At 48.6% G+C, this 15,605-nt stretch overlaps 1 protein-coding gene across 1 annotated transcript; it reads right to left on the reverse strand.

Annotated features, from left to right (window-relative positions):
- Positions 1 to 2,462: 2,462 nt before the first annotated feature.
- Lin28a (lin-28 homolog A) lies at positions 2,463 to 14,825 on the reverse strand. Its single transcript, XM_028759551.1, has 4 exons — positions 14,795 to 14,825; positions 14,138 to 14,334; positions 3,761 to 3,945; positions 2,463 to 2,679 (listed from the first exon to the last, which is right to left on the reverse strand). The coding sequence occupies exons 1-4, from the start codon at positions 14,823 to 14,825 to the stop codon at positions 2,463 to 2,465; spliced, it is 630 nt and encodes a 209-aa protein (XP_028615384.1).
- Between the last annotated feature and the right edge of the window lie 780 nt (positions 14,826 to 15,605).

Here is a 15,605-nt window from a genome sequence, read left to right on the forward strand (position 1 = left end):
ATTCAAGATTTCTCACAAAGCTTTGGTTTCTAGCAGTAAACATGGAGATACATTCGTCCGTCTCCTAGTAACAATCTTGTGGCCTCTTTGACATAAGTTTCTTGCACCGTGGCATTAAGTTCCTGAGTGACTCGACTGTACATTCATAGTCCCTTTTCTGGTCTCCAGATCCCACTTTCTACATGGAAGGCCCCACAATTGCTTCTGTCTACCTAAGGGTGACAGATTATGTTTGTTCGATCTGTCCAAAGGTGAATCACACCATGAAATGGTCTTGCCAGGGAGAAGTGGTTCACCTGCAATCCCTGCACAGAGGAGTCTAAGACAGGAGGATAGCCAGGAATCTGAGGCTGTCTCCGGATACAAAGTGAGACCCTGTCTCAAAACCACCAACCAAAACTCTTCACTGAGTCAGGGAACAACGGGAGAGAGAGGTTCATGGCCTCTTCAGAATTTTTACTTTGGGTCATTCAAGAGTTGTAGAGATGCCCAAAGAAATAAATGTGTTTTCTTATGAGGGAGAAGAAGGGCTGTCTCAGGTCATTGTGGTCCAGAATGGAAGATGGGGAGGAGCACGGAAGGGAAAGTCATGGTCCCAGTGGTTCATTTTGAGGACCCCCCATTTAGGTTTCAGATGGTGTTGTCTGGTGCAGAACTTTCTGTCAAAGATGCTTTGGCTATTTTTCTCTCAATACAACAAAAGTTTTGTAAACAATAAAACCCCAAAAGAACATGAAGACCAACACATTTATATTTACACAACTAGGCCACCTAGCAATCATCAACTCAGAGACAGCAAAGTCCTACAAAGGCCAGACGAATATAATTAACTAAGGGTGGGGGCAGCATTTGGGGGAAACAAGAAACCAGGATCGGACACATACACCAACCCAATGTGTTCTATTGCATTTGTCCCGTTTCAACACAGTGAGGTAGGTTTGTGTCGGGTCTCAAAGCATGTAAACGAAACTCCCCCACTTCTTTCCTTTAGCTATCAACCATCACAGGGCAGGACACTTGCCACAGAGGCCCACACTCTTGAGTCTCTCTGGAAGCCAAGATTGTGAAATGCTAAGGATTAGAGCCCCCGCCTCACGTTCCATGCCTGGACACCAGAGTGTGGGAATAAGGGTATTGGTCTGAAATTGCATCCTTACCAGGATAACTCAGTGGCAGGGTACTTCCTAGCACAAATGAAGCCCAAAGTTTGATTCCCCAGTATCAAAAAACAATCAAACAAACAAAACACCTCATCCTCATAAATTTGCATCAAAAAAAAATCAACACACACACACACACACACACACACACAAACACTCACACCCTGCTGTGCATGGCAGGCTTAGACTAATCTGGCAAGCGGATAGATTTGGTAAGGAAAGTTACTCTTGCGCCTTTCTCCTGGCCCAGCCTTTTAATGTCTCTGTACCACCCTTTCCTGCTTAGACTGATTTTCTGTGTTTTGCCAAAACCAGATCAAGTCTTGGGGCAGCTCAATTAAAACCTGTGAGACATTTTCCAAGGACGCTATGGCAGAAAAGCCAGCTGTCATCAGCAAAAATGAGGTAGTTCAACAGGCTGTGGACTCCAAATGGTTGGTCTCCATGGTGATCAAAACAAAAAAAGAGTATTCCTGCTGTGCAGACCTGGAGCTGCTACGGACTTATCCCTGAGATTGCTCATGTACCTGAGAACACAGTGCAGGAATGAGGGCCTTAAGATTAAAATATACAAAAATACAAACCCAATATTTATATTAAGAAAAAAAAAACGCACAAGATACGTCATTCGCACGTAGATAGTGCAGTTGGCATCCTGGAGAAAGTGGGACCCAAGGTGCAGTTACCCAGGGGAGCAAATAAATTAAAATCCCATTGGCCCAGAAAGGGCTGGGAGTGAGGCGGGAGCAGCAGGCCTGCAGTTGTCCCCCCAGCCACCCTTGGCCTGTCATCACAACCCGCTGCTAGAGACCATCCCCAGCACATCGTAGGACTGGGTTTTGAGTAAGCATGGTATGAAAATCTCCTCGCCTTGCTCCTGAAGAGTCCCTTCCACAGAACATAGTAGCTGGAGGATTAGGGTCATTAATCTTGACTTCACACTTGTTTCGAATCCTGTCTGGCAAGGGAAATATCACATGGCCTTCTAAAAAAGAAGAACTTCCCTATCCCAGCTACTTGGCAAAGCATGTTAAAGTCTCAGATAAAGTATGCAGGTACTAGGGTGGCTCCCCCACAAAAGCCCTCACTTGCTTTCGGATAGAGCCGGGTAGGAGTTCCTTTGTCTCACCCTTTCCCTCCCTCCAAGGAAAGACAGGGTGACACTGGGAACCCCGGCCTGAGACATGGCAGTGCAAGCTACCAGTGCAACCCACCCTTATCCCCACTTTCTCCACTCTGCAGATTGATGCCTCCTCCCTGAAAACTCCCCATTAGCCAAAGAATAACCCTGACTCCTGGGCCTCAATTCTGGGCTTCTGGAAGCAGGGCAGGACTGTGGATCTCTTCCTCTTCCTCCCGGAAGTAGGCAGGCTTTCCCTGAGAACTGGGGCCCTGCTGGGCCTTCAGTGGACATGAGGCCACCATATGGTTGATGCTTTGGCAAAAGTGGCACTTCTTGGGCTGCGGAGGCAGCTTGCATTCCTTGGCATGATGGTCTAGCCCACCACAGTTGTAGCACCTGGCATGAGACAAAACGGTATTGGTGAGAGAGATACTCTGGAAAATATTTGAAGCCTCCTGATAGGCTGACCCTTCCATCCATGTTTGTTTATGATTATAATCTTTCCCCTTCCTGATCTACTTAACATTGTTTTCAAAACAAAATCCCAAATGATTTGCCAAATGAAGACTCAGGCGCCAGACGCTGTGGGGAAAGCTTGCTAACTCAGAGGCAGAGAAAGCACCCGAGGTGATCTTCCTCCTCCAACCAGGCGCAAGACCAATACTCCTTCAACTCCTCTCTCTTCCCTGGGTTCTCTCATGCTCACTCTGTCAACAGAGAGTTGTGCTAGCCCTGCCTCATGACCCATCCTTGACTTTATTTAGCTCTTGTTTACAGAGAGGTGCTCTTGGGTTAAAGGCATGTGTCAGGGCTGGGCCACACCACAACTACTTGTTCACAGTAAACAGAAAGCTCTTGGGGTTAGTTAAAGGTGCTTGCTAGGGCTGAGCAGCAACCCAACAAGAAACAGGTTTTTCCAGCTTACAGTCTCAGGATTCCCAAAGGAATCAAATATCCTGCAACACTGTAGGTCATCTTCCAGTTACCAACAACTTGAAAAGATGAAGAAAACAAAAGATCCCAGCTGTGAGGCACAGTGTGAGGGAGAGATGAGACAGCCTTGTGTCTTCTGGGAGAGTGCTCTTAACCCCTGAGCCATCTCTTCAGCCCTGTCTATGTGTTTATGCATTCATTTTTAAGACAAGGTGTTGCTATATACTCCTGTCTGGCCTTGAACTGGTGGAGGTCCACTGTCCAAATTATATTACCTCTTCAGAGGCTAAGAGGTTCTAAGCCCCATAGCAAAAATGCAGACGCTAGCCAATTGAAGCTCCAGACAAGAACTGTAGATACCCAATATACCGTCTCACCCATCACACCCAGATCCGTGTCATAGCCTTTGCTTCTAAAGTCCTCGTGGACACTGTCACCCTTCACAGTAGAGGCTAGTCTCACGGCTTAAGTCCAAGTGGCAACCCCAGTGAGTCCCCATCCTTGGCCACTTACACAAGCTGCGAGCTGCCCTTCCAGGCCATACCTGTCGCCTTTGGCTCTTCGCTTCTGCATGTTCTTCCCCTTTGGCCGCCGCTCACTCCCAATACAGAAGACGCCACCAGGGCCAGTGACGCGGATGGATTCCAGACCCTTGGCAGACTTCTTAAAGGTGAACTCCACTGCCTCACCCTCCTTGAGGCTTCGGAAACCTTCCATGTGCAGTTTGCTCTGTCAAATGGAAACACGATATTTTACTATTTGCCTCCATTTCTGGGCCATAAAACAAAACTGCAAACCTATGACCTGTTCCAGTAAGACAGGAAGAGAAAAAAAGTGACAGAACTCCCATTTCACAGATGAGAAAACCAAACTCAGAGCTGGGCAGCACATACCTGTTATCCCAGCTTGAGGGCACTGTGGACTATACGAAGAGACTAAGACGAGACACAATCCCCCCTCCACCGTAAGCAAGTGAACTGTCCATTCTTAGGAAATACACATGGAAATGTGTAGACAGCAACATACCGAATGCTGTATTTATGGGTTACTAAGACAGTATAATTGAACCACATTTGGTGGTACAAGCCTTTAATCCCAGTACTTGGGAGACAAAGGCAGAAGGATCTCTGAGGTTGAGGCCAGTCTGACCTATATATACATAGATGCATTTCAGGCCAAAAGAGTTGAGAACATCCCCGCCCCAAGCCTTCTCCCCCCAAAAAACAAACAACAAATACTGTGCAGAGGTAAAAAATACATCAAAGAATACAAAATGTTAATCTATGAATCTAGGGAACGATTATGAGAAATCGTCTACCCCTCTAATCTTTTAAGTTTGAAATCATAAAGATGATGTTTCTGAAAATTGAAGTCAGCTACAGGATAAGGATTAAAATGGAATGTCAGGAAGAGATTCCAGGAATCTTCTGGTGTATCTGAAGACAGTTATACAGTAGACTTATATGCATAAAATAAGTAATTCTTTTTTTTTTTAAGATTTATTTATTTATTATATATGAATACACTGTAGCTGTCTTCAGACACACCAGAAGAGGGCATCCGATATCATTACAGATGGTTGTGAGCCACCATGTGGTTTCTGGGATTTGAACTCAGGACCTCTGGAAGTGCAGTCAGTGCTCTTAACCACTGAGCCATCTCTCCAGCCCAAGTAATTCTTTTTTTAAAGATTTGTTTATTTTATTTTATGAGTACACTGTAGTTGTCTTTAGACACACAAGAAGAGGGCATCAGACCCCATTACAGATGGTTGTGAGCCACCATGTGGGTGCTGGGAATTGAACTCAGGACCTCTAAAATAGCAGTCAGTGCTCTTAACCATTGAGCCATCTCACAACCCCAATAAACCATTCTTTAAAAAAAAGTCAGACACAATCAGACAAATTTACAAAAAGCCACTGTACACTTAAAGGGAAACTGCACAAATTTAAGTGAGCCAGACCTGGGGGTCCACCTCTGCCCAGCCCACAATCCCAGGGACTCAGGGAGCCTGGACAGAAAGCACCAGCTGCAGCTGGAGGACAGCCTGGGCTACACAGTTACAAGGCCAGAACACTTAGAATGACAGATTACTTTACTTTAAAAGACATTATTACTTTAAAAGACATTATTGTCGGACAGTGGTGGCGCACGCCTTTAATCCCAGCACTTGGGAGGCAGAGGCAGGTGGATTTCTGAGTTCGAGGCCAGCCTGGTCTACAGAGTGAGTTCTAGGACAGCCAGGGCTACACAGAGAAACCCTGTCTCAAAAAACCAAAAAAACAAACAAACAAACAAAAACAAAAAAAACAAGCAAACAAACAAAAAACAGTATTATTAAGGGGCTGGCAGGATGGTGCAGTGGGTAAGGTCAGTTGCAGCCAGGCCTGAAAACCTGTTTCTGGAACGCACATGACAGAGAAACAGACTCCCCCTAGTTGGCTTCTGACCTCCACAACCACATGCATACTGTGGCATGCCCCTGTCCCCGCCCAAATTTAAAAAGCATGAAAAAAAATCAGCAAATTTGTTGTTCATGCCACATTTTAGGCACATTTACTCTCAAACTCACAACAGAGATCCACCTGTCTCTGTCTCCCAAGTGCTGGGATTAAAGGTTTTTGACACCACTGCCCAGTGGGTTTTGGGTTTTTTGAGACAGGGTCTCACTATACCTCAAATTCATGATTCTCCTGCCTCAGCCTCCAATTACACATGTATTCCACGGCAATGAGGTAGCTTGGTTGCTTTCCTTCTTTCTTTTTCTTTCTTCCCTTCTTTTTCTTTCTTTTTTTCTTCTTTCCTTCCTTCCTTCCTTCCTTTCTGTCTGTCTGGCAGTTCTGTTACCCAAGCTCCTCAATTTCATCACCCCAGTGGCTCCTGCTACAACCCCCTGGGCAGCTGGGAGCAGGTGAACATGCCCAACAAGGAAACAGATAATAAATTATTTGATTTAGAATGTAAATAAGGATTTAGAGCAATTTCTATAGACTAGTCTCCTTCCTGGAAACACTGCTACAGGTTGCACCAAAACTTGAACAACGTGAGTATAAGCAGTTCGCAAAGAGCGGAGGATGCTACTCATCAGAGGAACCAAGAATCCCCAAGCTCTCAGCTGTCACACCAGATCCATTGTTCATTAGTGCAGGCAACAGCACCTCCCAGCCCTTAGAGTAAGCGATTCAGAATATCTATGTCAACAAAGAAGAGTCTCCATAAGACGTGGGACTCAATGGCAGTGTGCCTGCCTAACATACAATGGTTCTTTCTCACTTCCCCCAAAAAAAGAATGATCTGGGCATGGTGCTGCATGCCCTGGATCCCAGCAGAGGCACTGCATCTGAGGCCAGCCTGGTCTACATAGTTCCAGGCCAGACATGGTCATGGAGAGATTGAGACACACACACGCGCACACACACGCATGCACACACACACACACACACACACACACACACGGGGGTGGGGGTGGGGTGGGTAAGATCGCAAAGACAAGAAAAAGTAAATTCAGAGAAACAAAAATAGACCCTGTGTACCTAACCAGGACCGAGATCATCAGCACGTGCCACTATATTCTAGTTGCCAGAGTACTTCACTCGTGGAATCTTTAGCCAGATGGGCACAAATCCTCCACCCTGTGAGCTTTTGTTATTAAATAATTTAATTGATATTACACATTACACAAACAAAGCTTCCGGCATGGGTGTTGGTGAAGAGCTCACTCAGTCCCGGGCGCCACATGCCCTCTCTAGGCTCATCAAAATGCAAGCCCTCTAATTAGGCCTTGAGGGTCCTCAGAAAAATGGATAAGCGGTGGTTTGCTTCTTATTCCTCGGCTGACCGAGCACTCACTATGTAGACCAGGCTGCCTCAACTCAGAAACTTGCTCAGTTTTTAACCAACGTTTACCTTGCTTATATAGATCAGGTTGGCCTTGAACTGGAGATCTCCCACCCTTAGCCTGCTGAATGCTGGAATAATAGATGTAGGCCCATAGTAGGCATCTTAGCTTAGCACAGGCACTACCTTTGACCTAAAAAAAATGTTAGGTCCAGATTCTAACAGGTAAGGTCTCACTACACTCAAATTAAACACTTTAGGATTATTTATAATTGTCCCAGAAATATTGTCATAGAAATATTGCAAAGGTATGTTCTTTCACTTTTTTAAGAAGGTTGCTTGGAATCGAACCCAGGGCCACACATTGGTAAGCATACTCTAACCAGACTGCCTCCCACCTAGTGTTTTACCCACACAGGAATATCCAAGGCATGATGACCTCCTGCCTCAATTTGACGAAGGGCAGGTGGTAAAACCTTAAAGCAGGAAATAAAAGTAATACAATGTTCCAAAGGACTCATCTCTCAGCCTTACTGAACAGAAACTACCCTAAAACCACTCCTAAAAGTCAAGAGGCACTAGCTAGAGGAGAGCTGGGCAGCCAGACCAACTGCCTCTCCCCAGGCAATTCCTGCCTGGAGGGTCCCTCCCAGGTCCAGCTGTGATGCAGAAGATAAGAATGGGGTCTAGGAGCGGGTTCCCTCCTCACTCATTTGTAAAATGGAGTATAGACTGATTTTACGGTTGTGCTGTGGGGTTTTATGCATGAAGAGTAGTTAACACTTCACTAGCCATGTATAAATCCTCAGGGAGTACCAATTACCTACCTTTCAGGCTAGATGGAGGCAGGTTAACAGTAAGAGCCAAATGTTGAGATCCTCAGAACTCTCCTTTTATTACTAATCATTCTTAGGAACTCAAAAAACAGCCCTCTATGAGGTCCGGTTTACTGAGAGCTACAGCCTCCCTACTCCACCCACTCCTTCGACTGGTGAGCCCAAAGGGACCGTACAAGTAGGTAAAGTAATGCGACCGACTAACCCCCTCAGTGCCCCCACCACTGAAGATCTGCTTAAGACGGCCTCTGCCAGCACCTCAACAGAAAGGCTAGGCAGTATTTAAACTGGTGGTCTCCAGGGGTGGCTGCCCGTCCCCTCCCCCACTCCTTTCTAAAACATAGTTTGAATTCTTCTCTTATCAGATAGGTAATCAGTGTGCAGCCCCACCAAGCCAGACTCCCAGGGCCAGAATCTAAAAGGAGCCTGAAATTCTTCTACCACCCCCAGTCCACCCCTAACCACACACAAAGCAGGGCCCCGCCCCTCTTCCCATCCCCTCCAAAAAGAAAAGGCCCTGGGGGAGGGGCATGATCTGAGCTCCCCCAATAGAGCCCAGCCCCGGGGAACAAAGAGTTGACACTGGTTGGTTCTGGTGGTCAGATTCCTGGAGTTCCAGGGCACAGATCCCCCCAGGATGGCTCAACCCCCACCCTCCCCCCCACATTCAAACCGGACCAGTTCGTTCCTTCCTTCCTTCCTTCCCACTATAGTAGGGATGAGAGGAACGGACTCTGAACCTCTTCCCCAGTCAGTCTCCGTCCGGGAAGGGGAAGTTTGCTGGTCAACTATCAGCCATCTTCCTTCCCAGCCACCCTCCCTGTACCTCCAGGATGGACTACAGAGGATGCCCCCCCCCCCCATGGCGTCTTCAGCCAAGTCCTTCCCGCAGCAGATAAATATTTCAACGGGAGGAGGGGCTGGAATCCCATTTTCTTTTTCCAACCTGTTGAAGTTTGTCAGGTGTACAGCCTGCTTGGGCCACTGCAGGGGGGAAGATGACCTTAGGAGAGTTACAGCATTTCCTCCCCGGTGCCCCACGGCACTCTTCAGTTACAAGAACTTCCTGGCTTCTGCTTCTTTCTTTTGATGAATCCCCACCCACCCCCACATCGAATACCCCAGACCAACATCAGTGTGGACCGAAGAATAAGTAAAAGTTCTGACTCTTGGACTCATTTGTCAAAGCTTATAGTTACAACTATTCGGTCTCTTTCAGTTCTCACACACTGTTCGTTTCTCGCGCTTCCTTCTTTATGGGAGAATTTCCCTGTAACCTAACCAGTTTACCAGGACCAAGACCAGGGCTCTCTCCTCTGGATAGAATAGCACACAGAACTATTCCAGTTCTGACGGACCCCATACATGTCTCTGACCAATGCTGGGTTTAGGAACTAAATGCATATTAAATGTTTAATTTAGACCAACCAGGGAGCTAAACACTCAAACCCATGCAGCATCCCAACCGTAAATGCTCTGATTAAGAGGAGAAATCTGATCAGACACCCTAATGAACTGAGATCAGCCAAGTATTTGGGAGAGCCAGGGAGTGTTCCGGACAGGAGCTTGGGATAAAAATAAGCACCTAGGTCACAGTAACAGAGAAAGGACAAGTGTTGGGCCCACTGCCATTAGCCTGGTTTTGCTAGCTAGCAAGATGTAATAGGGCAAGCCGGGTATCATTTTTTTTTTCTTGAAATACTCTAAAACCCCTAAATAATCATTTTAATTTCAAGGATTCAACACTGGCAGCACAGTGTAGTGATAGAGACTGTGGCGTCAAAGCTTCACCGGGGCTTCAGTGCTAGAGGCTTAGCGGTTGGTATCATAAATGTCCCCGACGGTAAGGTTAACTGCCATTCACCTCTGCTCAGTGGCCCAGGCCAAATGCTCCTCCGCAGCTCTCCACCAGATGGCGCCTCAACCCACTCGAGGCTCCTCATGTTGGTTTTCTGGCTCCTTCCTATCCTTCCTAATGCTGGACTTGCCAAGGACAAGCAAGCTGATTTCTTCCCATCCCACCCTGAGCTATTTGCAGGGTGCGAATGGGAGGGAAAAGCTTCCCGGATTTTATTCCAGTACCGTTGAGAAAGCCATCATATTAGTGTCTAACAGTAATGTAAAACCATGCTTAAAGTAGGCAGAATTATGAATGTTTCCTGTTCCAACTCCTCCCAGACTTGGACTAAACAGACCTGTTCTTCACGCAGGTGACAGTGACAGCTTCTATAAATAAATAAATAAATAAATATTAAAGACTTGGTAGATGAAGTTTAACTTCCGATTAGGAATGTTTGAGCAATGGTTATGCCTTATACCCTGGACCAAGTCACTGAAAACCACTGATAGGTACATGACAAGCAGCCACAGTCACCCTCAGGGCAGAAGTTTACCATATTGCAAGATTTGCTTGGAATGGTGGTAAAGTCTTTATCCAGGAAAAGCATGTCTCCTCAGAAAGAGGGCGTCAAATAGTTCATGACAAAATAACTTGTGGACTTCTTCATATTAACTTTATATTAAAAAAAACACACACACATTCCTAAGCCACCTCTTCCCACTGACAGGAATGACAGTGTCCTGGGTTGGATTCCAAGATGAAGCCGAAGTTCTGGGGTTCAGAGCATCCCACAGATACTCAGGGAACACTACATGGTGCCAAGCCACATCCTAACCAGTTCAGAAGAAGCCGCCTCCTCATTCACCTACAGTCCTTCTTTGTCTCTTCTGGTGAATAGACTCTTTCTGGTTAAAGAGTCTACTCCTGATCCTCCAAGTTCCTCATGACATTGTAACAGGTTTTCCTTTTCCACACTCATTTAGATCAAGTACAAACTATGAAACTATCCAGACAGCCGAGTTCTTCTCTCGAAAGGACATCCACGTAGGTAGAGACAGCACGAGACATCCATAACTAGGTGCCGTGATATAAACCAGGAAGGCAAGATCCCACACATGCCCCCCACCCCCAGCTACCCTGTCCAGGCCCTCAGGGGAGGCTGTTTGCAATCCCTTTGGCATTTTCTGAAGGTCCAAAGCACTGGGGCTCACACAGTTGGTTTAGCTTAAATTTCTGGGTCAATATTGAATTTTTTGTTTCCACACCCAACCTAGTTCCTTTGCCAAATATATACATATTGTCTTTGCCTGTAAGCATAAAAAGCCAATAAAAAGTTATCTGGGCCAGAAGGTGATTGTGCATACCTGTGACCTGAACCCTGGGTCTATGCAGGTATAGCGTCAAGGCTCAACCCGTGCTACAAAAGAGCCTGCCTTCAAAACAAAAACTTATTCTGAGGAGCTGCTGAAGACCACTACTATTTTATTTCCTAATTTCTACAAATCTTGGTGGTTTAGATTTTGAACCACAGGAAATCAGAGTTAAACCCAAACTTAAAAGTGGCCAGGGACTTCTAACAATTTTGACGAATATCTTGCTAACCCTTTCCCAATGAGAAGTAATCGCACCTCCCAAGGGATATTTGGCAAGATAGGGAGACATTTTGGGTTCTCACAACTAATTAATTTCAGATTTCAAGACCTAAGAATCTATGGCCGAATAAAATGGGTATTTAGAGAAACCTGTTTCAATAGCCCCTCACCCTCAGCCTACTCCCTCTACTGGGAACAGAATGAACTATATACAAGTCAGGCTCTGGTGTCACCCAACTACCAGTCAACTTGGCTATATATACAATGACTTGTAGGCCTGCCTGCTCTACAGTGTAAGGTGCTATCTCAGAATATATATGTAAAGAGTGTATGGGTCAGCGCCAGGACAGTGGTTAACAGGATGTTGGGAACCTTATTACCTCAATCTTGGAAAAGTCTTCTTTGATCCCCCCCATCCTTTCCCTGGCATGGCAAATGTCATCTTGAGACAACATCCCCCTCCCCCACCACTCAATCCTACCCCATCCCCAGGGTCCAACAGCTGAAGAACAAGAAGCTCCTCTAAAGATTTCTTACCCTCTCTACACTCCTCTACCAAAGTAAACAAGTTTTAGAGATTAACCCGTATCTACAACATTCCTCCGTTAGAGATACCTCAGCTCAACAACCGAATTGACTGCTAGAGTGTAGACCTTCTCAAGCAGTGGGGGCAGGTTGTGAAATAACACCAGTTACAGGGTGTGGAGAGTGGAGAGGTAACTGAGTTCTTCAAATATGCCAGCCAGGATTAAAGGCATGGACCTTTAATCCCAATATCCAGAAGGCAGGGATGGTCAGCTTCTTGAGTTAAAGGCCAGCCTGGGTAACGGGGCAAATTCCAAGTCAGCCATGGTTACACAGTGAGATGCCCCCCTCAAAAGAACACAAAGAAAACCAAACACGAAGACCACAAATGTGGGCAGGTCCCCAAGCTGGTCTGTTCTGAAGACTGCAGCTTTCCTCCAGCGATATCCTATAGCTTTCGATTGCTACAGATCCTAAGAGAGGCACAGCTTCTCCATTTGTCCCAACACCAACGAACCTCAGATCAGAATGTACATTCTCCTCAGCGCCTTTGCAAGGAGTCATGAAAGTGCTGAACCCTCCTTTATACCCCAGGTTCCCAAAATTGAAGGTCCCCAGCCCATCTCCAGACCAGGAACTATTTTAATCTCTGTGATCAGATAAATGGACGAATGGGGGCGGCTTGCCCCCCGCTGAGGAGGGCCATTCAGAGCTGGTTCCTGCAATAAAGGGACTTAATAGATCTAAACAGGCCAATTCCCTTCTGTCTCACAATTACTTCCTGTGGGTTATCATTCACATATGCAAATGAGATGGGGGGCACAAAGCCACCATCCAGAAACCAGCAGTCTGGTGGTAGTGATGGGGGATGGGGGGCGGTGCAGAAAAGTTAAGGGTGATTCAGCAGGTCCCTTAAGAAAGCACATATTCCAGAAGCTCAGTGACCCCAGGACCCTAACAGCAAAGAGCTGGTCCTCAAATTCCTTCAACCCTTCCACTTAGTTTCCACGCCTCAACCTCCTGACCAGAGGGCAGTGTTCAGCCTTCCTGGCAGCCCCCAACCAGTCCATCCAGCATCTCCTTCCCCACCCCTCCCCCTCAAGAGCGCCATCCCTCAGGCTCCAACTCTTAATCCCCACATCCTCCTTTCCCCTCCCCCACAGCTCCTAAAGCTAACCTCCCTGAAGTAACCCCTCCCTGCCCGGCCCCGGGTGTCAAGCTCCTGGGCCAGGGATTAACAATTTCTTCTTTCCTGGTCCAGTCTTAACCCAGCAAACGTGGAAAAGGGCAGGAGCAGGAACTTCCTTTCCACCGTGGAATGGCAGCGCTGGAACCACCCGCAGGACACTAAGAAAAGGAACGGCCGGGAAGAGGGAAACCTGAAGGCTCCACTCCCTTCCTTGTTTAGGGTTAGGAATGTTAGGGACAGCAATCAATGGCTGTCTGGGGCCATAAATGCCAAGCTGAGGAGAATAGGGCCAGACCAGAGGCCAGACTCCATTCCACCGCCTGCCCCCTCGACACTGAATTTCACTCCCTACTGTGTTGCCCTTCTTTAACTGAGAACTTGGGATTGCCACAGCCAGGAATGCAGGCCTGAGCGCTTAAGGTCTCCCTTTCAGGCAGGACCGGGTAGACAGTCAGAGAGGTGCCTGCCAGTCTTGATCTGTAGCCAGACCTCTAAGGGAGCTTTCCAGCTCCCACACTGATCCTTCCGGGATCTGCCAAACCTACACTGGCCACAGGACCTGGCTTTTGGGTGGCCACCTAACTTGAGGTACTCATTGAAACTGGGAGAGCCTGACGTCTCAGGTTCATACCCGTAGGTAGGGTGGCAAATTGCTCACACACTCCTCCCTGTGAACTAGATTCAGACCTTCATAAGTCAGGGCGCTAACGCCCGGCTCAGGCCTGCATGTGCTTCCCTGGCCGGCCTGCTCGCCCTCCCCCACCGGCAAGCACAATACAACCTTAGTTTCTGCCACATGGGGTCACCTCCCTGCCCCCTGCTCCCTTCCCAGGGGAAAGAGGTAATAGACACGTGGTAAGGCGGAGGGGTTCCCGGAAGGGGGCGGGGAGGGGGTGCTGCTGGTAGTCAGTAGTGCCTCCTCCTTGCACCACCGCAGTTACTAGAAACTCAAAATTGGGGTGTCCCGGAAAAGATAGGGATGCACAATGAAGGTCCTTTATCTCCTCCAATCTGACAGGAGGGTCCACCAGCCAGGCCTATTCATAGGAACTCCCAGTCTTTTTTTCTTTTTTTCCTAGCAAAGTTCCAGAATCAGTCTCACCTGGTGCACAAAGACGTCCACCGGGGGGTCGAGCGCGACCCCGGCGCGGGCGGTCATAGACAGGAAGCCGAACCCCATGCGCACGTTGAACCACTTACAGATGCCGGCCCCGTGCAGCAGCTGCGGCTCGTCTGCCGCTCGGGCCGCGTCAGGCGGCGCCTCTTCTGGCGCCTTCTCCGCCGCCTTGGCGCAGCCACCTGGAGATAGGGAGGGCCAGGTGATCAGCTGGGGACCAAGGGATCACAGGCCCTCTCAGGGACCGGTCTGGGAGATCTCGGTAATCAGCCCGCGGACAGACACCCAGGAGAAGGCAGCTACCAAGCAGCTGGTAAGAAGAAACCTGTCCTGGCTGCCTCCCCAAGCTTACACTGAGGATGCTGACGCCCCGAAAGTTTTGCTTGTCTTCCCACAACAAGTTGCCCGTGCACACGCGGCGGGACAGGCCCCTCCTCTTCTCTCCCTCCGCCCCCACGGGCTCCGCGAACAAGCCACTGGAACACCAGGGTTCCCTAGTCCAGAGATGGTCCCAAGAAGTAGGAGGCCACAGGGACTTGGGGTCCCGCGGGCAAGTCCGTGGGACACTTTCCCACCTCCCTTCTATTTAGCTATTGAGCGCCCTGCACCCTAAGGTGTACCCGCTGAATCGCAAACTCGAACCTGCAAACTGCTGGTTGGACACCGAGCCCATGGTCGTTGGCTGAGCCCGTGGCCCCGGGCCCCAGGTCGGGCGGCTGCTGGCCCCAGAGAAGTCCGGAGGCAAAGGGGTGGTTCGGAGAAGAGGCTGCTACATCTTCCCCCGCACAATAGCGGTGGGAGGGCCCACGGCTTTTCAAAGGCTCCCAAATTCTAAAAGACAATGACCCAACCCCCCGCGGGCAGCCCCCTCCCCTCCCCTCTCTCTTTACCCCTCCCTTTCCCTCTGGCTCTGGCTTCGGCCCTCCCCCACTGCTCTGGTCTCTGACACCTCTGGGGTGTCCCTTCCCAGAACCTTGAGATTTGACACCCCCTCCACATACACACATCTGGAGATGGGGATCTTTTGCCCTAGAAGTCTTCAGCACCCCAGAATTTGGAATCCTGCACTCTGAGGACTCAATGCGGGTATCCAAAGCGGACACAGGTGGGGGACCGGGGGGGGGGGGTAGTTTTATAACCACGTGACCACACACACACACACACACACCACCCCCACCCCCCGGGCAGATAATTATACATTCCAGAGAGTTGGGGGAGGGAGGTGTGAGCCTGGTGGCGCTGTCCAATCAGAAACACAAACCACCTGTCAAGGGAGAAATGGATGAGCCCTCCCCCTCCCCCAGCCCCTCAGCGCCCCTCCCCCTCTTTCCCCTCAGGCCTCGGAGCTGACCCGGCTGCTTGGCGCTGACCTGCTCTCACCCCCCACCTCCGTGTGCTTAGATAGACCTGGAGTTCTGGACACTAGGAAGCCGGGATAGGGGTGCAGGGGAGC

This window comes from Grammomys surdaster, unplaced genomic scaffold (assembly GCF_004785775.1).
Source record: "Grammomys surdaster isolate TR1022 unplaced genomic scaffold, NIH_TR_1.0 126313, whole genome shotgun sequence".
Taxonomy (NCBI): Eukaryota; Metazoa; Chordata; class Mammalia; order Rodentia; family Muridae; genus Grammomys; species Grammomys surdaster.